Source organism: Dipteris shenzhenensis, chromosome 23 (genome assembly GCF_047967505.1).
Source record: "Dipteris shenzhenensis isolate YYH24624 ecotype China chromosome 23, Dip_SZ_1.0, whole genome shotgun sequence".
Lineage (NCBI taxonomy): Eukaryota > Viridiplantae > Streptophyta > Polypodiopsida > Gleicheniales > Dipteridaceae > Dipteris > Dipteris shenzhenensis.
Window position 1 is genome coordinate 17,384,299 of NC_141618.1, and position 26,156 is coordinate 17,410,454.

A 26,156-nucleotide genomic window follows, 5' to 3' on the forward strand; every position below is an offset into this window, starting at 1 on the left:
GTGTTCCAACAATTTTTGAGATTTTTTTTGGGTTCACGGATTTTATCTTGATTGACAGGTTCTTTTGTTCTAGCAATGAGTGCCGAACTAGAACATTTTGATGGGTCTATGTCTGAGAGTTTAATTTGGATAAACTCAAAGAAAAACTCATTAGAAAGAAGGTGTTTAGCTTGGATGGCGGTAGATTTACAGTAGTCAGCAAATTCGGAGGGAAAGTTGGAAATCAGAGTAAGGGAAGTAATTAAAAAAAGGGGCTCTATGGTTTATAACCTCGAAATCCCATAATTTATGTTCTAAACGAATAGATTCCAATTCAAGTTGTCGAGGAGGGAGGAGAGGGATGGCTCCTGAAAAGGCTTGGGAAATACCTTTCTGTAATGAGGCAGTAAGTGGTTGGGAAGCCAAAGCTGAAAGGACCTCTTTTTCTTCGTTACCCAAGAGATCAAAATCAACAAGAGGATTAACAATATTAGGTACAGTTTTGCTTTCTATACGGATAGGAGGAATACCATTCAATTGAAAGAGTTTGTTCACAATGGAAGGAAGGGTTGAGAAATAGAAGTTAAGGTCGCATGCATCTTGGAAGTCAACAATAGGAAGGGAAGAAAGTAGTTTGTTGACAGCTTCTAGAAATTCAGATTGGTCTCTTTTTTATGCAACCAGTAAAGCAATCCAATCATTAATAGAAGCAATGGTAAAGGCAGAGGGAGTCTTTTCCAGAAAGGCTCTTTTTTCAAAGGCTAATAATTCCTTATGGAAATTTGGCCCTTTAAAACAAGACAGGATGCATTGAGTACCAATAGGTGGAATAGGTAAACTGACATTAGTTGCAGAGTACCCCAACTTAACCAAGGAAGGGATCCAAATAGTCTACACAAGAAGAGAGGGTTAGAATGATAATGCGGCAAAGCAAGATTAAGGAGAAATTTTAGAAATTATTTAATGGTAATAATTACTTTAGAAATAAATATATGGTAGTAGCCTAACCAAGGGCTACTTGGGAAAATAATGTGTGTAAATAATTCAGTATCCCATCATATAAATAAACCATATATTTAATTCCAAGTAATATTACCAATAACTGAAAAAGGATTTTATTAATGGAAAAAATTACATATAATTCAAACATTATATTGATCCTTTGCTGAAGTAGAAGGAAAAAAAAAAATTTATTGATATTTGATGAAATCCAAAAGAGATAACAATGTATCTTCAAGGGGTAGCCAAGGTAGACATGTACTTGATAACAATTATTCAAGGAGGGAAGAACTATACCTGCTAACCAACTAGACAATAATGAAAGTTAGAACTTTACTGTGGTTATTGAATGGGTGCCAGGTCTCCAAGCATTCTTCCCTTGCTTGTCATTGTAATATACATCAAACATGTAAGAACTAAGGCTAATAAATGTCATATACCATGAGCCAATTAGAAAAAAGTTATAGAGGAAAGGGTAAGAACATATTAGGTGCAAGAAAAAACTAAGTCAAATTATATGGAAAAAACATTTCCTAGCTTTCCATAAAGGAGGCATGATACAAGTTAGAGGGGGAAAAAGCCTAACATATAGGAGGCACAATAATTTAAAGGTTAGTGAAATAATATCCTAGCCTACCATAAAGGAGGCATTACAGATAATGTAATTGCTAAGCCTTTGATAGAGGAGGCACAATAAATGTTAGAAACAAATTAGAGAAATTGATCAAAGCTAGAATTTCATTGCATGGGTGTCCAGTGCATAAGCATTGCCATATTGCTTGTTATTTATAGAAAACGAGATTATTACGAAAATAGAAGAGATATATGCACTCAACAAATATTTTCAATAAAAAATTTATTCTAACAAAGGTGCTTCCCAATCAGAGTTCATCTACTTGTTTCTTGGCTTTTCTTGCCAAATATGGTTGAAGCCTACATTTAGGTTCTTCTTCACGGGCCTTCTGCATCTTATGATTGACAAAAGCTATATAACTAGGCTTTAGATTGGCATGAATTCTAGCAGTTTTTTTGTCCACAGGGGTTTTCATGCTTGATTCTTCCTATAAGACAAGAAATATTTTAGTGAAAAGAATAGGAAAAAGCATTGGAAGAGTGTTAGTTAGAACATTAGTAAATAATTAATCTCATAATAAGTGGTGGAAAATGTAAAGAGATGCAAGACCGACAAGGAACCAATTACTGAAATAATACATAAAGACCCAATAACTAGGAATTTCTCACTTAGCATTAATTATGCCCATGCAATAAGAAAGAAAGGGACAATCATAAAATGAAACGCCCGAGAAAGAGATGTCTAGCAAAGGTTAAAGGCTATCGATGTAATGCAATGGGTAACTATAGGTAACATGGTTATGTGCATGTGTCATATAGGCTGTACTAGGGTTAGGAGATAACTTGGATGAGTTCACAAGCAGGCCACTAGCATAGGATAAGATCAAAAGGAGGTACCAATATTAAGAACGCGTATTAAATGAGCAATAACTATGAAACGATAAATACCTGCTTGCCATTATACTCATCCATATGTTACCATAGAGAAGCCCATGCAATTGGAGGAAGCATAGAAGAGCAATCGTATTAAATGAGCAACAGTGCATTGGTAGTTCTAGGCCGATAGTGGCTCAAGGGCAGGTCAAGGGGTGAGGAAGGGCTAGTGTTCAGGAAGGTGAAGACGCCTGGAGAAGCAATAGCGAAAGAGGAAGAGGAAAGGGCTACTCAAGGATGGTTCACAACAAGTAGAGTACAACAGCGAGACAAAGCTGATGGATAAGAGAATGCATAAGAGATCTCCCTATGTAAACTTATGTTTCAAGAAGAGGCAAAGCTCGAGAAAATTTGCAGAGAGCATGCGCCAGCCGTAAGAACTCTGTGTAGAGCAAGTACATAGGGTAGATGATGCAAGAAAGTTTAGTATATGTAGAACAATATTCCATGCAGGCACGGGAGTACATAGAACCAAAGGTAGGCAACGACCTACACAACTATATTGCAGCATTCAAACGATTGACGCCAAAGCAATTAAAGAACCAAAAATCGAAGGTAGTCCCAGGGTAGATACGATCCCCAAAGCTTACTGTCAACCGTTCGAAAGAATGCGAAAATGCTTGCTAACAATAACCGAAGAGACGTTATTATGTAGGAACAAGATAAGTAGATATCGAGGGCGAGCAAGAAGTGAGAGCGCATGGCTAAAGTACCTGAGTCGATGCCATTGCATAAAGGTAGGCTACGACATTGGTTGAGCGTAGAGGGGGATGCAATATAGGCCAGGATTAGGAAGATAGGGACTAAAGGTAGCTAGAGGTAGCAATAGAAGCTACGAAGGGAAGGATAGAGGCAAGTTGGGGGTATTTAGATAGTTAGCTCGTGAACAAGTGATGGCACTGCAAAGTAGGTCCATCAACCTTATCCCATACTTAAAATGAGGGGGTAGATCAATATGAAAGCATACGGTATGTTTAAAGAGCCAAATAGATAAGGTAATTAAAGGTCAAAATACAGAGCATACTTGCTCTATGAAGCTTTGCAAAATAGCCATATTGATCTATAAGCACACCCTCAACTATTAAAGTTGTATGTTGGCATTGAGTCTTTGGAGCAATTATCCTGTCTAGAATTGTAAAGTACAGAAGATTTTGCAGTTTCAAAAATTGACAAGGCGCCAAACGTAAAGAGTTGGGGTAGATCAATTAAAGGTAGATACAAAAGGGATCCAACCAAAAGAAGTTTCATGTTACATTGATGTTTGAATACGGCAACCTTCTCTGTACAAAGAAATGCTGCTACCAAATCCACCAAGTAAGCTGCATCATACCAACCCAACAAGTTAATAAAATGTGTATTGTATTAGGAGTAACAATGTGCATGTGTGGTCATGTGACCAAATAATAAGCATGTGTGTGTGTGTGTGTGCGCGCACGCACGCACGCCTTATAAGTGTAAGTGTGTGTGTGCATGTGTGAGTAAATATGTGCATGTGTTTGTGTATGTAAGCATATGTAGCATGTGTGAGTGTGTGTGTGTGTGTGTGTGTTTTTGCATGTGTGTGTGCTTTATAAGTGTGTGTGTGCGTGCGTGTGTGTGTGTGTGTGAGTAAATATGTGGATGTGTTTGTGTATGTAAGCATATGTAGCCCCTCTGTGTCTGTGTGTGTGTGCGTAACAATAATACCAACGTATTGTTTTTTACACTTTTTTTTGAGTTGTATATTTATGGATTTACACTTTAAAACAAACCAATTCTTCACAAATTCCATTAGAATATGTGTCAATAAGGGCCAATATCTTGCATAGTGTAAGACATTGATATTAGAATTTCTTGCCATAAACTAATAGTCTAGCTACTTGTTTACTATATGGCCACTCGTAAATTCTTTATCAGAGTGAAAGGGATTTATCATCAAACAGAAGATCAAAGATATAATATTGAGAATTAAACTTTAGAGTATATAATGTTGAGAATCATTCTTTAGATTTATCATCTACCCAAATGTCAAAGACGTAATTTTGAGAATGACTCCTTATAGTATATTAATCTACAATAAAGGGATTGGGCCTCCATAATTAATTATTACTTCTAGTCTTATACATCCCATCTATGCTTTGTAAATGTGAATTGTCTTACTTTTGTCCAAGTTTACAAACTTTCATGAGTGTTATGTTTATTCTTACACCGACCTCCATTGCTTTTCCTTTAAAAATTCTATTCTAAGTTCCACTTTAGGATGAAATTTCATGCACAACTAAAACATGATGTATCAAGTTGTCTTTTTTACTTTTAAGACAAGTATAATTAGAAATGATACCCCTTTTTTGTTTGTACATAACACCAGAACAATGCAAATATAGACACATGATAATCCAATTTTCTTAACTAAATCATGTTGTTATGGTCCTTTGTAAATTATTCTCAAAGGTAAGCATAAATGATACTAAAAATAGGAAAATAATAATATTGTATATAAGTGGCCTTATGATTGGTCTTACCTAAGAAGTGCATTCAGATATGCCATGAAGTCACAAATTGGGCACACTCCAAAGCTTGTAACTTTTCAGATGGGCTACCATTATCATTATCAATATCAATAAGACAATATTTCATATATGATCTATTAAAAAATGAATGTTAGTTCTTTAAGTAAAAATTATTATGGCATATGACCTTTAAGGTTCCAAGAGTTGATGATCTAGTGTCCTAAAAGGCTTTTAAGTTGCATTATAAATTAATAATATGAGATGGAGAAAATGTGAAAATGGGCATTTTACAAGTTGTGATCCAGAAAATGGGTGATATAGTTTGTTTTGAAAAAATAGAATCTGACTTATATTTTGATAGAAATAAGGAAACTTACATTTTTATAGTAAGCTTTTTTAGCAAAATGATTTTCATTTTTAAAAACTCCAAACAACTTTATGATCAAATTGTATTCTAATATGATATAAAATGCAAAATATTTGGTGTTTTATATTTTCAAATGAAAACAACTCATTTTGAAAAACAAAAAACATGTAGAAAGACCACCTATGTCATGAGCAATTTTCTTGATTCATAAAGCATTTTATTTAAGAAAGTCATGTATGTGTAACAATATGAGAAAGTACATATATTGCTTGACTAAGAAAAGGATTAAATGAATTAAATTTTAACTCATGTGAACCAAATTTTAAAAAGTGAAATTATTCTATCTAATAGAAGCTATGTTCATCTTGGAAGCAAAAACATTTAGGCAACACGTCTACAACTTAGATTTGTCAAATCAGATACACAACTTTTGGTGAAACAAACTGCCTTGTCACTTAAGTAATCCTTTATAGTTCTCATGGGAGTTTCTTGGTGTTCTATGTAGATGAAATTTTGATCATGGACCACATGATTTACCATGGCAAGGAACCAAAAACATGTGAGTTTCAAACCCCTTAGAGCAAGCTTGTTTGGATTGCTTATTGGCTTGGTGACATTGGTAGAAACAAAAGAAAAGTGTGATAACTAAGTATGACACCTTGAGAGAGTCAACAACAACCACAAAGTTCAAGGGATGCATACTTCTTATGCATTATCTAATGTATCCACTATTTAAATGCTACTCCTTCGTTTTAATCATTAACATTGAATCCACTATTTTTAAGGAAGTAATCAAATCTAAAATTGTGCATTATTCCATCAATTAAAAGAATCTACATGGTGAAACTAAGGAAATATTTTATAATTTTTGGACTTATAGTAGAAATTACCATAAAAATTTTAACATGTACAATATTTGTGCGAATTTAAAGGGATTGATACTTGATGAATTTAGAAACTTGAACTTTGTGCATAAGAATGCTAGACTTCAATACATTTAAATATGTGCAGTTGTTTGAAGTTTGCCTTTAGGATTAGCTTACATGCACTAGTTGATTCTCATCAAAGTCCCCACCCTTTAAGTCTCGCCTTTACCCAAATAGCCTACATTGGGGTATTGTTTCCAAATAGTCTATAATTTTTTGTTTAATCAATGGTAATGGGACCCATTTGCATCCACACAGCTTGTTTGGTGAGGTGAGGCTTCAAGTGTAGTAGTGATTTGAACATAAGTGTAGTATTGATTTGAACGTAAAGGATGATTGTGTACTTGTAATTTATACGTTCTCGTTATCTCAAAGGCTTGATAGAAGTTCATGCTTGAATCATGTGATGTGAAGAAACAATTGTGGGCCTATGAATTACAAGAATAGATTGTTGTAGGCTTGAATGAAAAAAATAAGTTGATTTCCCATGTGTTGTGTGCTAGCAATGACATTAAATATATGGTTAGTGCTTGTGCATCAACTTGATTGAATTGTTTAAGTCCAAATGTAATTATGCACTATAAATGATGTTGTGTCAAGCACTCTATAAGATGGACCCACTTGTGTCCCTGAATAAGATGGGACACAATTGTAATTTTGTGCTATAAATGACATCATGTCAAGCACTTTATAAGATGGTCCCACTTGTATCCTTCTATATTACCTTTGGGCAAGTATCAATCAAGTGTGAAGGGATAGAGAAAAGTGTAATAGACAAGGATACTTAAAAATAATATGAAAGAGCCATGATGTTTTGGATTTGACAATTTTCTCGATGAAATTATGAAAGTTAAAGGTTGGTCTAGCTTTCTAGGCTGATCAAGTGTTAGTTCTAGGGGCCCTGTGGTCTCACAAAAGACAAGGCAGCTAGAGCTTTGTTAGGTTAAGTTGGTACATGGTTAAGTTTGTATGTACCGTTGCTTTTTCTACTTTGTTTTACTCTTTCTAAGATTTCATTCATTATCAATCCTTTATGCAGGTTTGGTAGATTTCACAATAGCCTAGGATGAAAGAGGGAGGAAAAGGGAAGGGGGAGTAGGGAGATAATATGTGAGCTTCATGAACCAAGACACCTATGTAATTTCTTCCACAATACCCTTTTTTTTAACCTCTCCTACGACATCAAGGTGGGCAAGAAGCCTCTGTGATAAGTATTACAAATTAATCTTTCACAAAACAATCAAAACTTTTCTCGCCTACCTTTTAGCATCACTTGAACCCACAAGCCTTGACAAAGAAGAAAGGGCAGCGTCTTCCTTTAACTCAAGACCGCGATCCTTATTTTATCACTAGTCACTATCTTCTTGGGAAATGTGTTCCCAATAGGATCACCTCCCCACAAGCCTTGACAAAGGAGAAAGGATGTCCTCCTAGGAAATGTACTACCAACATTGTTCACTCTAGGTAATCATTAAGATTTGGGGACCTATACTTTAAAACATTTGGGTTCTATACTATTTCCTCTCTTATATTAATATCCTTAAAGACTATCATCTCTTGACTTTTTGTGTATGTGAGGATTGTTTCACAGTTATACCATTAGCATCATCATCCTTAATCTTTTGTACTTTAATTCCATGTTTAGCTCATGGAAAATGCAAAGTTGGTTGGTGGCATTTTTCATAGCTTTTCCTATGAGCAAGCAAGAGTTTATTGTCTAGGAGGAGAGGGTAACCTTTGCCTCCACGACTTTACGACTTATTCCCATCGTAATTTTGCATATGTGCAATATGGAATTGTTTTGATAAGATGTGTGTGTTGCACACAAATGAAGCAAATGGACTAAAGAAATCAAGAAAAGGGACTTATGGCAAAAGGAGGTGAGGTGAGGCACAAAGAGAGAGAGAGAGAGGGGGGGGGAGATGTAGTGAATTTATAGATGAGATGTATTGACACCATACAAATACTGGTTGAAGCAAGTTAGACTACTCAAGGGGATTTTGGTGATCATGGACCAAGTAAAGAGAGAGAGCATCCTACAAAACATACAAATTGTCCAATCTATGTTAGTAAGATTCGTCGCTATGTTTCCCTTGCTTTGATTTTGGGAAGTTGCACTTGTTAGCATTGCCTCCTTAGAGGTAGTGCTATAGTGGAGACTGCTATAGTTCCTTTGTGAATTTCCAAGTGAAACTTTTTTAAAAGTTAATTGAGTTGGCATTTATAGAGATCATTCTACAAAGTTATTACCTTCACGTTATCTTCAAGGCTAAAATTGCCTTTTAATAGCCCAATGTACGTAAAAAGTCATTTGTTGCATCCAAAAGCATCGATTACCACTAGGTGGTAGTTATTTTTAGAAGTTGCAATGTATTCCTTGTGTGCACGTGTGTGTGTGTGTGTGAATGAGAGAGAGAGAGAGAGAGAGAGAGAGAGAGAGAGAGAACTTTCTTTGTTTTTGGGAAGTTGCACTGTCTTCCTATAGCACGTGTGAGAGAGAGAGAGAGAGAGAGGGAACTTTCTTTGTTTTTGGGAAGTTGCACATTGTCTTCCTAGCACGTATGTGTGTGTGTGTGTGTGCATGTGTGTGCGCTCTTTCTTTTGCCAGTCAAATTCAACACTATGTACATCGATAGCATATCACACACTGCAGGTGTTGTGTGTGTGTGTGTGTGCCCGCACGTGCGCTTCCTTTTGCCAGTCAATCCCAACACTATGTACATCGGTAGCATATCACACACTGCAGGTGCTCCCTCTATCCTCACCGAGCTTCTCTCATGTCTACTCAATTCAGTGTAACCATTAACACCCTCCCTAAGGACCAATATAAACTCCCTTGCTTTGTTTTTTGGGAACCTACACTTTGTCTACCTCTCATAAATGTGTGTGCATGCACGCGCATACACACACACATTTTTTTTGCATTTATGATGACATATATATAGAAGTTTTACTTGTTTCCTAGCATACATATATGCACGCGTGCACACACACAATCTTAGTTTGCATTTATGATACTCCTCCCACACACAACACACACACACAAATATATATATGCTAGGAGTACAAAGTGCAACTTCCCAAAAACAAAGCTAAGTATGTATGCACTAGTACGTATATATATATATATATATGCACTCACTCTCTCACACACCCTCTTTTTGTAAAGTCTATTTGCATTTATGATAAGCACACTCGTGCTTGTAAGGTTATGATACGCAAAACCCAACAAGAGAGACATATCATATATGCAAAGTGCAACATTCGAGAAACAAAGCAAGTGGAGAGAGAGAGAGAGAGAGAGAGAGAGAGAGAAAGAGTGGAAGCTCATGCATGCATGCTTGTTTTCTTTGTGTGTGCCACCCAACAAGTGCTTTTTGCAGCCTCGCACTCCCACACACACAACAAAGATAGAGACACACAAAAAAAACAAGGTACATAGGAAGAGACATCACACTTTGCATGTGCTCCCCTCTGCACAAACTCAGCTTTTTCGTCTCCTCAATAATTCTCTACAACACCCTCGTTTAACCACCATAATATCATTCATCCACAAACATGACCGTTTCTTCTTCTTCTTCTTCTTCTTCTTTCAAGCTTTTGCTTTGGCTCTCCTTGCTTCTCCTCCCTTGCTCTCTTCTTCATTCTTTTGATCAATCTCACCTCGTCTCCCACCTTCCTGGCCTGCCTCCTTCCCTCCATTTCACGCAGTTCTCAGGTTACATCCCCGTCGATCTCTCCCATGGTCGCTCCCTCTTCTACTGGTTCTTCCAGGCCGATCACCCCTCCTCCCCCCAGCTCCCCCTCGCTCTCTGGTTGAACGGAGGTAGCTTTCTCAACTTTTGATTCTCTTCTCTCTCGCACACATTCTTGTCATTAGATATTTAGACTATCGTTGCAGCTCTGGCGTTACTTTACCGCAGGCAAAACCGGCTCGGAGCTCCAATTTCCGGCACGCAACTACGGCCCTCCTGATCAGTCGAGAGGAATCGTCTCGATCGCTTTGCTTTGCGCCACCGACGTCTTTCCGTTCGATATTCCGCCAAAACTGTGCAAACAGAAGCATGAATCAGTCCCGGCATGAACTCGTTTCGTGAGCAAAGCGAGCGACTCATAATTCGACTTCTCGATTCACAACAATACGAATTCGATCGCGTTGCTTTGATGAAATTTAGGAGGTATTCGATCGCTTTGCTTTGAAACGAGGATTTGATTTTTGCTTCAGGCCCCGGATGTTCCTCCATTGGCAATGGAGCACTCGCCGAGCTCGGTCCGTTCTTCCCCAACGCCGCAGGCGATGGCCTCACCGTCAACACATTCTCCTGGACGAAAGGTAAACAAGATTTTCGGGTTTCAGAGTACCGATTCGTCGTTCGTTGCGCGATTGATCTCCGTGAGTCTCTGAAAAGAAAGTAGTTGCGTCCCAATTCTTCGCTCCTCTGATCGCGAATCTGCATCCATCAATCTCTAAACAGAAGGTGTAAACTTACTATTTTGCTTCACCTGTCATGACCGCGCAGCTGCCAACATCATCTTCTTGGAATCGCCTGTTTCGACGGGCTTCTCCTACTCCAACACCACGTCTGATTACGATCAGTTCAGCGATGCAGCTATCGGTAAATTTAATTCTGTTAATGCCTACCAGAATTGCATGCCGTCCCTGGCCGTTCTTCGACATCTGAGGCTTCGTTGATATCCGATGCAGCTCAGGATTCCTACTCGTTCCTCTTGGGCTGGTTCAACAAATTTCCGGAATATCAATCCAACGACTTTTACCTGCTCGGCGAGAGTTATGCAGGTACTCAGCAGTGCTTCCTCGTCTACTGGCGCATCCAATACTGTTACAGTTTTTCAATTAACAATCGTTTGACTGCGCGAAGGGCACTACATTCCAACTTTGGCGCGCGTGATAGTTCAAAACAACAAAAGCCCAAACGGATTCCGCATCAACTTCAAGGGATTCGCCGTATGCTACCTCTCCTTCACTTAGTATCGTCCCGCGATACTGCTTTTTCGCTGTACGGATTTGATAGTGAGGCTATTGCGTTTTCCCATTTTTCACCGTGCTACTGGATTGACGGTCAAGTCTCTAATTGCAGATTGGCAATCCATGGACTGATGCCTATTACGACAATTTAGGGACAACGGATTTTTATCATTCGCACTCTCTTATATCTGACGAAACCTTCGACGCTATCTTAGCCAATTGTGATTTTGCGAAAGACTTGCCAGTGGATGCCGCATCAGGCAACCAAAGTTGCACCAGAGCAGTCGAACAGGTGCAGAGAGACATAGCTCAGATCAACGTGTACGATATCTACGCAACGTCATGCAATTCCAATGGCTCTGGCACTCCAATAAAGGTTTGTCTCCCTAGATCTAAAATGCAGACACAAGAAAACAACTTTTCTGTTACGGCAGTTGTAGGCGCATGCCGACATTCTGGCAACAACTCATATTGAAGACGGAAACTAAAGGATTCATTTGCAGAAAGCCTACGAATTGACGGCGGCTTACAATCCATGTCTCGACTCTGTAACTCCATACCTGAACTTACCAGAAGTTCAATCGGCTCTCCATGTTACTCCTCCGGTCTCGTGGTCTAGTTGCAGGTAAGCTAAGCACACGACTATCTTTCACAACCGGTTATACGTAAGGGTTTCACTCTCTTGACGATCCCCAAACCTTGGAACTGTGGCAGCCCTGCAGTGTACAGCCACTACAAGAGGGAAGATATAGTGCGATCAATGCTTCCCGTATATCGGGAGCTTCTCGAAGAAGGACTTAAAATATGGATCTACAGGTTACCGTATGGATCTTATATTTCAAAAACTTAAAAGAATGCGTACGATCATCCGCTCCTTGCCGGTTTGCTCAGTCTGGTATATCTGCTTGAATGGTATTTTAACAGTGGCGACATAGATGGAGTTGTGGCTACTTCAGCTACAAGAAGGTGGATCAAAGAACTAAATCTCACAGTTGAAACGCCATGGTACGCATGGAATTACCAAAACCAGGTGCGGACAGACAAACAGACATTGAAACTCTCTTGCATTAACGTTTAATCTTCCAGGTATCTGTAACGGAGAATTGCAAATCAAGTGAAAACTTCGTGCAATGCCATCCCAAAAACGGTTTATGTGCCTGCTGTTGTTGTCAATGGTTTTGCTCGCTGACAAGTTTTCTGTTCAATTGCAATCAACAACAATGGTGTGGCAGCTGGCTTGACAAGATTTTCTGTTCACTTGTGATTGATCACAGGTGGGAGGTTGGACGCAAACTTACTCTGGCTTGACATTCTCTACAGTGCGTGGAGCTGGGCACATGGTACCAGCAACAAAGCCAGCACAGGCGCTTGCATTGTTTAAGAGCTTTTTAGCAGGAGATATCTTACCGAGCTTTTAGGAAAAACTCAGTTTGGTACCAAATTAGGTATGTGGACTTCTTCAAGAATAGGGGCACATCAATTGATCTCAAAAATCAGAATTCATTGTAAGACTAGTTCCATGCTCTTGGTTGTAGTTCCATGGAAAATTTCAACAAAATCTCTCTCTCTTTCCCTCATGCTCTTGGTTGTTCATATCCCTCCATGCATTGCAATCTTTATTTCCATGGAAATTTTCAACAAAATCTTTCTCTTTCTCATACCCTTGGTTATCCCTCCAGGAACTGCAAATTTCTCCTATATTGACCCATCTGTTTGAGTAGATGGATGCAAAGGTCTTGTATAGTTTTTTTTTCCCAAAAAGAGATTAAATTAAAAATAAAAGGAGATACAAGAAAGAAAAAACCAGCTAATTTTGCTGATACTATAGGCAATCCGAATGTCGAGGGACCTATGACCAAAAAACTCGAGCATGCGAAGGGGCCCATTTGTAAAGGCCTATGGTTTTAGATTACAATACAATGATCCCATCATAGAGCCTTAAGAGAACAATGTAGCAAAGTCTATACTTATTGCACATGAGATTGTGTGCATGTGTGTAGATATGTCTACAACTCATGGAGGATTTCATAATGCCTGTCCCACTATAGGGTTTTGAATGGCTAAACAGATTTCAATGTTGATGGGGTCTCGCACACATACCACTATTTGTGTGTGGAGTTTATTTATGCTAAAAAGTAGCCAATGAGGAGCTTCTTAGTCCACTTTATATGCTTACCCTATGAAGAACTAGGCTAAAGTGATAACTATCACATGGAACCTTAGGATACTAATTTGTAAGCTTGTAAATAGTCTCTGATAATAATGGGGCCTCCTTGCATATATTTTAATTATAAAGATTGAAATTTCCATGGCTTAACTCGATTTGTTAACCTAATGTATGGAAATTATAGGTCCGTAGGGTGCAAACCACATCCACCAATGCATGGAGCTGATTATAAATGGTAAAACAAACATTATTATAAGGTCCTATGATCATAAATGGGGCTAATTATAAATGGTTGAACAAACATTATTATAAGGTCCTATGTGACTAAGCACATGAATATTATAAATAGCATGATGTACCATGCTTTAACACAAAATTTCAAAGGCAAATAAAATCAAAGGACCACTGAAAAGCGTTGTAGCGGTTGTAAGTGTCGATATAACTGACAGTTATTAATGGTTTAATTCCTTTATCCTCACTATGGAAAATAATAAAACATTATGCTTTGATCCTTCTCAAATAAGAGAAATATTATTTATCATTTCATTATTCATTCTCAGTATGAGAAAAAATAGAACTTATTCATTCATTCTCAATAGATGAGAAAGATTGTTTATTATTTCATTCTTCATTCTCAATATGGAAAAGAGAAATATTTTTTCATCCTCATTCATTATCATTATATAACATATGAGAAAGAAATTCTTCATTCTCAAAGAAGCCTAGGGAGGTCGATTGTAACTAGCAAAGAAGGATATTTTAAAATTGGGTGACTTAAATGGTATATGCGTGTTTGAGGCAATCAAATAAATACTCATCAAATAAGATTAATTTATGTGAATGTGAGGAGGGCATATTTATACTCAAAATTTAAATTCCATACATTGTATTACTTAAAATCAAATTTGAAATTGTAGACTATAGAAGGGGAGTCAACAAATTTGTTAAAACATGTATAATTTTCAAATATAGGGGTAATATATGCTATATGCACTTTACGATAATGACCCCCAAGGAAAAGAATAAGATTGAATCATCAAGTTTCCTTTTTCTCAATATATGAGAATTATTGTTACTCAACTCATTAAAAGAACTTTACATTTTTTTAAAATTTAAAAAATTTCCTTCTATCTATAAGTAATCCTAATAAGGTATTTTTTTCCCTATCTTTTCCTAGATATTCTGCCAAATCCTAATGCTCGAGGATTCAGAGTATGTAAACACTAGATATGATCACATTTGTTCAAGGCCTATTTTTTAAATCCATTAACTGTGAACATTGTATAATTAAAAGACATTATTTTCTATAGAAGTCAATACCTTTTTTCCAAAACACTTTTTATAATGCCCTTGTGTAAATATATTTTTATGATACCCTTGTGTAAATATATTTTTGTTAAAAATGTGAATAAAAATGTCCTCCTGTTGAATGCACATGATAGTTATACGTTTCTACATGACCCCCTCTTCGAATTCCTAATGTCAATATAATCACACTCACAAAGTAAAGCTACAAAAGTATAATTTTATAATGCAGACATACAAATCAGCCCATAAATGTGATGGAATGCACACAAATGTGTATATATGTATATGTATATGTATATGTATATGTATATGTATATGTATATGTATGTGTATATGTATATGTATATGTATGTGTATATGTATGTGTATATGTATATGTATATGTATATGTATATGTATGTGTATATGTATATGTATATGTATATGTATATGTATATGTATATGTATATGTATATGTATATATGTATATGTATATGTATATATGTATGTATATATGTTGAGTATTGTGTACATAAGCGTGGTTAAGGAACAGTGGCCTTTAATCCACACAACCTCTCTTAAAGGACAATGTGCCTTTAAGGGAGAACAACTAGTGGACATACTATACAATGCCCATCAGGTCATGCCAATACTCAAATCGCTGACTAGCTAGACTGTCCGTCTGCATATATGCAGTGTATGAACCTTGACAAGCTCTATGCACTTGTCTTTAAGTACCTCCCTGATGAAATGGTACCTGACCTCAATGTTTTTTGTCTTTGCATGAAAGATTGGATTCCATGCTAGTTGAATAGCACTCATAGAATCACTAGATATGTCGGTACACCTGTATGAATCCCCAAGTCTCCCACTAGCTGATAAAGCCGTATAGCCTCCTTGCAAACCTCTGTGGCTACTATTGAGATATCGAGCTCCACTCATGATATGCCAAGGTGACCATTGTGCATTTATGTCACCGACTTGCTAGCTGCAGATGCGGTTGGTACACCACCCATGAATAATAGCTGGATGACAGCTATCCTTATGTACTCTAGTTTGTGGCTCAGTTAGTATGCCACCTTTGTGTGGCTTAGTTAGTACAGCTATCCTTATGTACTCTAGTTTGTGGCTCAGTTAGTATGCCTCCACCTTTGTGTGTATTCCCCCATTGTGTATGTGAGAAAGCCGCAAGTGAGACTCCTTCCTTCTCTCCCACTATCTTCACATGGTATCAGAGCCTGGTTCATGGTAAGGAGCTCAAGAAAGCAAACCAAGTTCGCGGTGTCCTAGTAAGAGGACCAGTGTTGCTTTCCTTTTTCGAGTTTGGGAGCAAATATCAGCAGGTAGCACAGCCAGAAAGTGCAAGAGTGCATTGTCTCAGATTGAGACGCCTTTCGCAGTGTGGCGAGAGGGCAGTATATGCTGCGAGATAGGGCGAAGCCCTAGGTGACTTTATTTTTCTAATTCGAGGCCATTTCGGGGCCCATTTTGGAGGCGGAAGTTCTCCGCAAGCACTGAGAAAAAGGCCCTGTTTTTGTTGTGCAACCACTGCTCTGCAGGTCGGTGAAAAGTTACCGCAGAAATTGCATTGTATGCCTGTGCGCAGAGATATTGAGAATCATCCTTATTGCTTGTTCATGCAAAATCGTCACTAGGAAGTGACTGTGTGGTCAAATACCACTTTCGTCAGTTTTGCAAATTTGCCCTTGTGAGGCAGAAGCTGTGTTTTTTGCAGTGACATAATATTTTGCAGTGTTCTGTGATGGTGTCTGATTCTCTTTCACAGATTGTCACTGAAAATCTTGACAAGAACAACTTCCAAGCATGGAAGTTTAGAATGACGAATTTCCTTATGGGAAAAGGCTATTGGGAGTTCATTACAGGAAATGAAGAAGAATCAATTCTTCCTAATGTTCCCAATCAACAGGAAATGCAGGCATTTAAAGGATGGCATGAGAGAGCCAGAAAAGTTATGTACTGGCTGTCTATAGGTATTTCGGATTCTATGATTGTGTATATTCAGGATGCAAGTACGCCAAAGGAGGCATGGGATACTTTGGCAAAAATGTACAGCACAAATACGCAAGCCAGGAAAATGTAGCTCAAGCAGGAGTTGCGCAATGTGCAGAGAGAAAATATGAGCATCGATGACTACCAGATGAAGGTGAAGAAAATTGCAGATGCACTTGCTTCCATTGGGTCGCCAGTGGAAGATGATGATTTAGTTTCTGTGACCTTGAATGGTCTAGGAAAGGATTATGCACAGTTCCGGACATCCATTGCCGTCCGTGAAAAATTTCTTGATTTTGAGGAGTTGTTTGCTCTTCTAATTTCTGAAGAGCAGAGAAATGGTGGTGCATCTTCTTCAAGAGGAACTTCAAAAGAAACTATCTTCTACTCAAATGCTGGAAGAGGTAGAGGCAGAGGTAGAGCAGGCTGATCTGGAGGCCGTGGTAGAAATCAGAATATGCAGCAAACTCAAGAAAACCAATCCTATGGAGGAGGATGTGGTAACTCTAGAGACAGGGGGAGCCAAAGAGGTCGTGGTGGATGGCAGAGAGGCCAAAATGCAAACAGCAATGTTGAATGCTACTACTGTGGTAAAAGGGGTCATATGCTCAAGACTGCTATAAAAAGCAGAATGACATCATGAATGGAAAATTGCAGCAAGGGAATTATGCATCTTCTAGTAGATAGGGTGATGACAGAAATGAGCATCTGTTTATGGTGCAGCACATGACCAATTCTATGACAAGTGTAGAAGAAAGCAATGATGTGTGTTATGTTGACTCAGGTGTGTCAAACCACATGACAGGTCATGCAGAATGGATGCAGGATGCAAGGAAAATGGAAAGACCAGGATTTGTGGAGACTGGTGATGATACTGCACATCCTATTGTGCAGATTGGTAAAATTCCTTTGTCTATGTAGGATGGGAAAAAGAAATACGTGTCTGATGTATTTCATGTCCCGAATATCACCAAGAACCTAGTTTCTATTGGCCAAATGGTTGAGCAGGTCTTGCAGGTCAGATTTAATCCTCATGGATGCTTTGTTGAGGATATGAAAAATAACGGTCGCTTGATAGCAAAAGGAAAGAAGAAGGGCAGGATGTTTACGTTGGATGTGGACATGCATGAATTGAGTGCAGCAATGTTTGCACATGGGACCGGTGTAGTTGCAGATATTGATATCTGGCATAAACGCATTGGTCATGTTAATGTACAACGACTTAAATCAATGCAAGCCCAAAATATTGTTGCAGGATTGCCTAAATTCAAGGTTGCAGAAATGCATAAGGCATGTGAAGCCTGTCAATTTGGAAAACAGGCAAGGAAACCATTTCCTAGACATGTTCAAGAGAGTAAGAAGCCATTGGAATTAATCCACTCTAATGTGTGGACTACTAAAGCTGCATCTATTGGAGGTTGTCATTATTTTGTCACTTTATGACTACAGCAGAAAAGTTTGGGTGTATAGTTTGGGTGTATTTTATGAAAAAGAAAAGTGAAGAGTTTGGGCATTTCAAAGCTTTTAAAGCTATGGTTGAAAAAGAAATAGGCCTGCAAATAAAATGCCTAAGGTCAGATGGAGGGGGAGAGTACCTCTCAAATGAGTTTGCAAGGTCCCTACAGGAGCATGGCATAAAGTAGCAATATTCATGCAGTCATACCCCACAGCAAAATGGACTTGCAGAAAGGAAAAACAGGCATATTGGAGAGGTATCTTGGGCCATGCTAAATGAAAAAGACCTACCAGATTATTATTGGGCTGAAGCAATTGCTACAGAAGTTTACATAATGAACAGGACTCCCACTGTAGCAATACATGGCATGACACCAGAGGAGATGTATACTAGTAGGAAACCAGATATTTCTCATTTGAAAATTTTTGGTTGCATTGCCTATGTTCATGTGCCAGATGAGTTGAGGTCCAAGTTGGATCCAAAAGCTGAGAAGTGCATCTTTATTGGTTATTCTCTGCAGCAGAAAGGGTATAGATGCTATAACCCTTCTACTCGTAAGTTTACAGTGAGCAGAGATGTTGTTTTTAATGAGATGAGCAGCTGGTATAAACCAGTAAATGTGATTGATGATGTACATGCACAAAATGGTAATGCTGCACAGAATTCACAGCAGCAATCACAAAATATTAGTGGACCTGTAGTGTCCTTTAGCAATGGTTCACATACTTCCCCATGGACAGGCAGATTGAGATCAGGAGAATCTCCTCAAAGCAATGCAGATATAGTGGTATGCAGGTATCACGAAAAGGAAAAGAGAAGGTAGATCAGCCCATGTTTCATGTGAATGCAGGTTATTCTTATGTGGATGGTGAATCCAGTGGCTCAGAATAGAGCATTGATGATGAGTTGGGTATTCCTTCTGTTGTTACACCTGGAGTAAAGGAAGACCAGGGATGTTTTGAGAGCACCAGGAAGTGAACCTATTTTGCGCAGGTCTACTAGAGCTAGGTATCCTATGGATAGGCTGAAATATGATAGATTTATAGCCATTCACTATGCCTATATGGTCAAAGTGATACAGGAACCAGAACCCACTTCTTTTGAGCAAGCCATGGGAAAAGAAAAATGCTATTGAAGCAAAAGTCTGAGATGAAGGATTTGGGAGAGTTGCATTATTTCTTGGGCATTGAGGTGATTAGATCACCAAGTGGGATACGGCTCTTGCAGAGGCAGTATGGATTGGACATGCTATCCAAATATGGGATGACATGCTGTAAGCCTATTTCAGTTCCTTTGGAGCAGAATGTGAAGCTGAGCGCAGATGCAGGTGAGCTTCTGGAAGACCCTACTATGTACAGGCGCATAGTAGGAAGTTTGATTTATATGACTATTACCAGGCCAGATTTGAGCTTTGCTGTTGGATTGGTAAGTCAGTTTATGCAGGCTCCAAGGAAACCGCATTTGGATGTGGCTAGACGCATACTCAGGTATGTGAAGTCCACATTGCAGTATGGACTATTTTATGAGACTGGGGTTCAGATATACAGTTGCATGGATACACTGATGCTGATTGGGCTGGTAGTATTTTTGATAGACGATCTACCAGTGGATATGTGTTCTCTTTTGGGAGTGCTGCAGTCACTTGGAGTAGCAAGAAACAGCCCACAGCTGCCTTGTTGAGCACAGAGGCTGAGTACAGGGGTGCAACAATGGCTGCATGTGAGGTAGCTTGGTTGCATAAGCTACTTTATGATATACATCAGTCTACAAATGGGCCAGTTGTCATTTATTATGACAACATGAGCAGTATACATTTGGCAAATAACCGAGTCTATCATGCTAGAACAAAGCACATTGAGGTGCATTATCACTATGTGTGGGAGAAGGTTTTACTAGGTCTTATTGATCTAGTTTATGTCAGCACAGAGGATCAGGTAGCTGACATATTCACGAAGGCATTGGGCATAGAGAAGCTGCGCAAGTACAGAGACCTGCTTGGTGTGCAAGAATTGGGATTGAGCTCGAGGGGGAGTGTTGAGATATCGAGCTCCACTCGTGATATGCCAGGGTGACCATTGTGCATTTATGTCACCGACTTGTTAGCTGCAGATGCGGTTGGTACACCGCCCATGAATAATAGCTGGATGACAGCTATCCTTATGTACTCTAGTTCGTGGCTCAGTTAGTATGCTACCTTAGTTAGCTGAGTTTGGTTTGAGACCCACATATAGGGTTCTTCTATTTCTTTGTACTAGAGTTCTTTTGACTTTCACAACTAAGAAGAGGAAAACTGTTTTCAGCCTCCACCTTTTTGTCTATTCCCCCATTGTGTATGTGAGAAAGCCGCAAGTGAGACTCCTTCCTTCTCTCCCATTATCTTCACAGCTACAAACATACTCAGCTTCTGTGATAGACAAAGCAATGCACTTTAGTGCGCGAGACATACACGACACTGCTCCACCTGCAAAGGTGCACACATAACCAGAAGTGGATCTCCTGCTATCCACATGCCCTACATAGTTTGAATCTATGTACCCAAGTACACACAAAGCAGATGTACATCTTCTTGGTACCCTCCATATACCTCATGATGCACTTAACTGCCTCCCAAAATCTTTTCAAGCTCTTTCTTTCCCCTTCTTTTATGGGCCACTGATTTAGTCTACTTCCCATAGAGACAGTGCTCATAAAATTCAAAGTAAAAAAAACTCAAATGCGGTACATAACCCAAACGGCATAAGAGTTTCATTCCATTTTGTCTCATATGGCCCAACCAACAATGCCACAAAGAAGTACTTAGCTTCTTGGTTAGCAACGACATGATCAGAGATCCTTGATACATGTAAGGGATAAAGAGTCCCACACTTGGCACCCCTGGCCAAATGCAAAGAGCCCTTCTGAATTTTCCAACTCCCAAAACCAAAGATGGTCTGAAAACCAACATCATCAAACTAACCCGTTGAAATGAAAACCTTGGTCACAGCTTAGGCACATGTCTCACATTTTTCAAAACAAAATCGGACCCATTTGCAAAAGAAAACTTTATGTCACCTACTCCCACTGTCACATGCATAGTTATTCCCAAGATGCAGACAACCTGTCTTTCCACTATCATAAGTGGAGAACCATTCGCTATGGGGAGTAACATGGAATGAAGCACCAGAATCCAAAATCCAATCCTCAAACCAAAAAAAGTTTTAGCAAACAGATTTGTTTGTAAACACTACCAGAATGCAAATGATGAGCAACATAGACGTTTTAGGATCTCTTGAGTCCACCGGAACTAACAAATTTGCGAATGGTTGCTTCAAACTCAAGTTCCAACAAATTTGGAGTTGCTATCCAAAAATATATCAACTCCGTTGTTTGCAAAACAGAGACCCATACGCGTTATAAAATGCAAGATGTAACTACCTAGGTGTGTAGAGATTGATGTGCTCTTTGATCTGAGCACTAGAACTCCCTAATCTAGTATTGAATGCAAAACTTATGGCAAAAATGGTGAAGGATTGTCAAGCTGCCATTTTTGTATGACTTCTGTAGAGAAGCTTCTTCACCTCAAAGATAGCTTACAGATCCAATAATGGCTCTCCCTCTTGTGGATAAAAGGGTATTCACACACCATGCAAGCTCCTCCTTGCTCTAAGGCTCGATCTCTGCTCTCCAATGGCCGATCTAAGCTCAATCTCTGCCGTGTGGCTATGGCAGCCCCATACAATTCAAGAAGTATCTCAATCTAAAGCTCCTCTCCCACACAACACCACAGGCCCGATGCTGTGGTGCTATGATATCCATTGTGAGTTCACAACAAAAGAGAAAATAAGAGAGAGTGAGATCCATAGAGGAACACACAGATTTGTGGGTGCTAAAGCCACCCGTATCTTCTATATCATTCATATATATATATATATATATATATATGTTGAGTATTGTGTACATAACCGAGGTAAAGGCACAGTGGCCTTCAATCCCCACACTATGTGTGCTTTTTATGGATATGATACTTTTTGTGTGCCTTGAACATTTTCACATTAAGACCCATGAAATATTTTCACATTAAGATCCATGAAAAGAACTAGAGAGATATGGAATCAAGAGTCTCTATAAGAGGATATCTACAAGAGGGACAGAGAGGGCTCATGGAAGAGTCTTGAGGAGACTAGAGCTACAGTAGCATGAGGCCCAATGGTGGAAGAAATTTTGAACAAGGGAGAAGAGGGCCTCTTTTATAGAGATTTTGACACCCTCCTTCACCCATTTACAATTGTTGCTTGTATATTCCTTTCCCCATCAATCACATAAGCCCATATATGACCATCCATGTCCTTTTTTTCTACTCTTGACATATGTCCCGTCAAAAGATGCTCTTGAGAAAGTCAAGAGTCTCCCCACATGGAGCCCATGGGGACCCTCTCTTTTCCATATGATTCTGTTCACATTATTTTTATATTACTATTTAGAGAAGAACAAGAGGTATGCATCTTCCTCATATTGTCAAGATATCTTCTTTGTTACCAGAGAGGATCTGCTGAGAGGGGAAAGATGTGAAGCTAAAAATTGATATCTTTTATTTGGAATTCGTGTTGCTTTTCTCTATGTTTGATAAAGTGTGAGTATCAAGTGATAGCCCACTCTCACTTATTTCCCATTTTCTAAGATATTGTATGGGATTGAGAGGATGAGAGGAATGGGTCATTGTAAATACCATGTGTATGAATTATAAATACCTTGGTATGGGGTGAGAGTTATTTGTGTATGGGATATTATGGGGTTTTTAGAAAATAGGAAGAGTGAGTCATATAAGGAGGTGGGCCTCATGTCTATGTGTGCTCTCAATAATCTAAGAAAGATCACATGCCAAGCATGTCGAACGCATGTGGGGGAGTGTGGACTCAAGAGGAATCCTTCTAGATTAATGTGGAATAAGGAGGATGTGGACATATTACTCGTTGGTGCATCCAAGTATCACCATGCTGTCAAAATCCTTAAGTTGATAGGTTCCATTGGTGAACTTATTCTTGACTTGATATGGTCCCTCCCATTGGCCGATAAACTTTTGTTCTAGCTGCTTGTCCAAATAGCTACCAAATCTCCTTCTACAATATCCTTCTTCTTGCATAATTTGGTGTCAAAAAGGGCCTTGCACCCTTTTTTAAAAGCTTCCAAGTTTTGTAAATCTTGTAATCTACATTCATCCAAGCCTTCTAACTATACCAAGAATTGAGCATAGGCATTTTCATGTCCTTCTATTCTTGCAACAGTAGTGCAAAGACTATGTCCCTCCAATTCAATGGGCAAAATGGCTTCTATCCCATACACTAGTTGGAATGGTATAAAACCAATAGCTAGCTTGTATGTGGTCCTATAAACCCATAAAACTTCTGCCAAGTTCCTATCCCAATGCCTCTTCTTGGTGTCTACAAAGCTTTCCCATTGAATTGCACAACAATCCATTTGTTTTCTCAGCCAAGCGATTACATTGGGGATAGTATGGCATGAATATGATTTATCTTTAGCTTATGCACCACATCTTCAATTATTTCATTTCTAAAAGAGTTCCTCCATCAGTGAGAATTTACAAAGGACATCAAAGAGAAATTTTGCAACTGTGCTTGCCTTGTTGTTGATTATGACCTTGGCCTCTGCCCACCAAGTAGCATAATCTGTGGCCACCAATAAATAATGATTGTCCTAAGATGAGCGAGGGAGTGGTCCACAAAGTCCAGCCCACCTCTCAAAAGGTCCATATTCTAGAATTGGCTTCAAGGGCCTAGGGACCAACTATCGCCTTCCAACCTTTTGGCACATTGTACAACTTCGACACCATTCATATACATCCTTATGGAGGTGTGGCCAAAAGAAACTTGCATTCAGAATTCTCCTAGTTATGCTTGCTGAAGCAAAATGACCGGAGCATTCATGACACATCTCTAGGATTCTCCTAGTTTCCGTGGGATGGACCACCCGATGAAGCACCTTATCTTTTCCTAAATTATAAAGAATGCCATCAATAATAGTATAAGGGCAAGCCTTCCTTACCAATCTCTTCTTTTGTTGTGGAGTTAACCCTTGAAGAAACATTCCTTCTTCCACATATTGCTGAACATCTTGCAATTCTGGCCATCTAGTGTCTTCCAAAGAAACCACCCCCCTCGTCTTGTAATATAGTGGGTTGCTAACTCATCTGCCCTTTGATTTTCTTTTCTGTTTATATGAACAAACTTGCAAAAATCAAACTAACTATATAGTGCCATAGCCTTCTGATTAAGCTCCTTCAAATGAGGACTTCTTGTCTTGTAATGCCCTTGCATTTGCTTCATAATAAGTTGAGAAATTCCTCTTACTTCCAATTCTTTAACTTGACTTTGAAGACAACCCTCCAAATCAAGAATCAAAGCATTATACTCAATTGCATTATTGGTTGTGATACTTGGAAGCTCTTATCATCTTTCCCATACCTTTTGACCTTTAGAATTCATCAAGACCATCCCCCCGGCTCCTTGTTACATTTCTTTTCTTCTCCTAGATGCTCCCATCCTATGAGCAAATCTGCCATAGTGGACCTAGTGGTATTTCCAGTGACAAAAGAGAAAGAGAACTCCTGAAGCTCTGACAACCATTTTGCAAATCTCCCCCTAGGATTAGGCTTGCAAACTAGATATGCTAATATGGACTGAGAGGTAAGGAAGAAATTAGGTTGAGTCAATAAATAGGAGCGAACTTTCTGACTGAAAACACCAAAGAGAGAGCTTGTTGCTCCATTTCCTCATACCTTGTTTCCACCTCTGTAAGCTGTTAGCTGGCATAATAGATGGGTTTCATTCTACTTGCCTCTCCTTTTTGTAGCAATACAGCACTAATTGAATGCAAAGATACACTTGGATTCACATAAAAGTCTTGGGACCAATTTGATGGCTTCAATATTGGGCCCTTAAGTTGTTGAAAAGACTCCTATTACTCATGGCCTCCTTAAGTTGTTGAAAAGACTCCTGTTGCTCTACACCCAATTGGAAAGAAACTCTTTTTCTTGTCAACAAGTTCATTGGATGCACTATCTCTATGAAATCATCACAAAAGCATTGATAATAGTTGCTCTTTTCTAGAATTCTGCAAACACCAGTCACACTGTCAAGACTTGGCAATGACATGATTGCTAGAACCTTGTTAGGATCCATTTGCAAGCCTTCTTTAGACACAATACTTGCTAGGATTTAGATACCCTTTTGCTTCATAAATCCTTGCTAAGGGCATCTTTAACTTCTCCATGTCATCTATGCGCCGAGAATAAATGCAGAAATCATACAAAAACACCCTTATGAACTTGCCCAAGTAAGGCAAGGTGTGACAAATGATGTCTTCTTTTGATCTTCCTCCCGAATATGAATTTTAAAGTACCCAAAATACCCATCACATAAAAAATATCTCTCATGCCCGACTACTTGGTCTAGTATTTCATCTTGGAATGGCAAAGGAAAATGATCCCTCTTGGTGCATGAATTCAAAGGACAAAAGTCTACACAAAAGTGAAACTTATTTCCTTTCTTTGGTGTGACAACTACAGGAGATATCCATTCTAAATCATCAACAGGAAAGATGAATCCAGCCTCAAGTAGTTGTATTACCTCTTTCTTTAGTGCCTTAGCTTGGATCACCCCAAATCACCTTAAGCATTGCACAAATGGATTGCTTTCTAGCTTCAATTCAATCTTGTGCTCCACAAGCCAGACTGATCGAACCCATGCAGCTTGTTGCAAAGAGATATGGGAAATTATCTAACATATCCAAGTACTGGAGCTTCTCACTACATGATAGAGAAGCTTTTCATTGCATCGGTGCCATTCAGTGTGCTCCACATCCTAGAGTGTCTCTGCATAATCCTCTTATACCACCACCTTGTTCCCTTCTGACTCCTCTTGATCAGCACCAAGACAAAGATCAAAGGACACTTCTTTCAACTCACCTCTGAGTTGGACTCCTCAAAGC

At 38.9% G+C, this 26,156-nt stretch overlaps 1 protein-coding gene across 1 annotated transcript; it reads left to right on the forward strand.

Annotated features, from left to right (window-relative positions):
* The first annotated feature begins 9,771 nt into the window (after nucleotides 1–9,771).
* Nucleotides 9,772–12,823, forward strand: LOC147887073 (putative serine carboxypeptidase-like 23). The gene is made up of 10 exons (XM_087394771.1): nucleotides 9,772–10,092; nucleotides 10,492–10,599; nucleotides 10,787–10,882; nucleotides 10,972–11,064; nucleotides 11,147–11,232; nucleotides 11,366–11,629; nucleotides 11,757–11,878; nucleotides 11,968–12,069; nucleotides 12,178–12,283; nucleotides 12,528–12,823. The coding sequence occupies exons 1-10, from the start codon at nucleotides 9,825–9,827 to the stop codon at nucleotides 12,669–12,671; spliced, it is 1,389 nt and encodes a 462-aa protein (XP_087250897.1). The 5' UTR covers nucleotides 9,772–9,824; the 3' UTR covers nucleotides 12,672–12,823.
* Nucleotides 12,824–26,156: the final 13,333 nt, after the last annotated feature.

Excerpts from the sequence above, each read along its gene's own strand:
- LOC147887073 (XM_087394771.1), top strand. The coding sequence starts at position 9,825 with ATGACCGTTTCTTCTTCTTCTTCTTCTTCTTCTTTCAAGCTTTTGCTT. Across the intron at positions 11,065-11,146 it reads GCTCGGCGAGAGTTATGCAG|GGCACTACATTCCAACTTTG; the intron begins GTACTCAGCAGT and ends GACTGCGCGAAG. Across the intron at positions 11,630-11,756 it reads GCTCTGGCACTCCAATAAAG|AAAGCCTACGAATTGACGGC; the intron begins GTTTGTCTCCCT and ends ATTCATTTGCAG.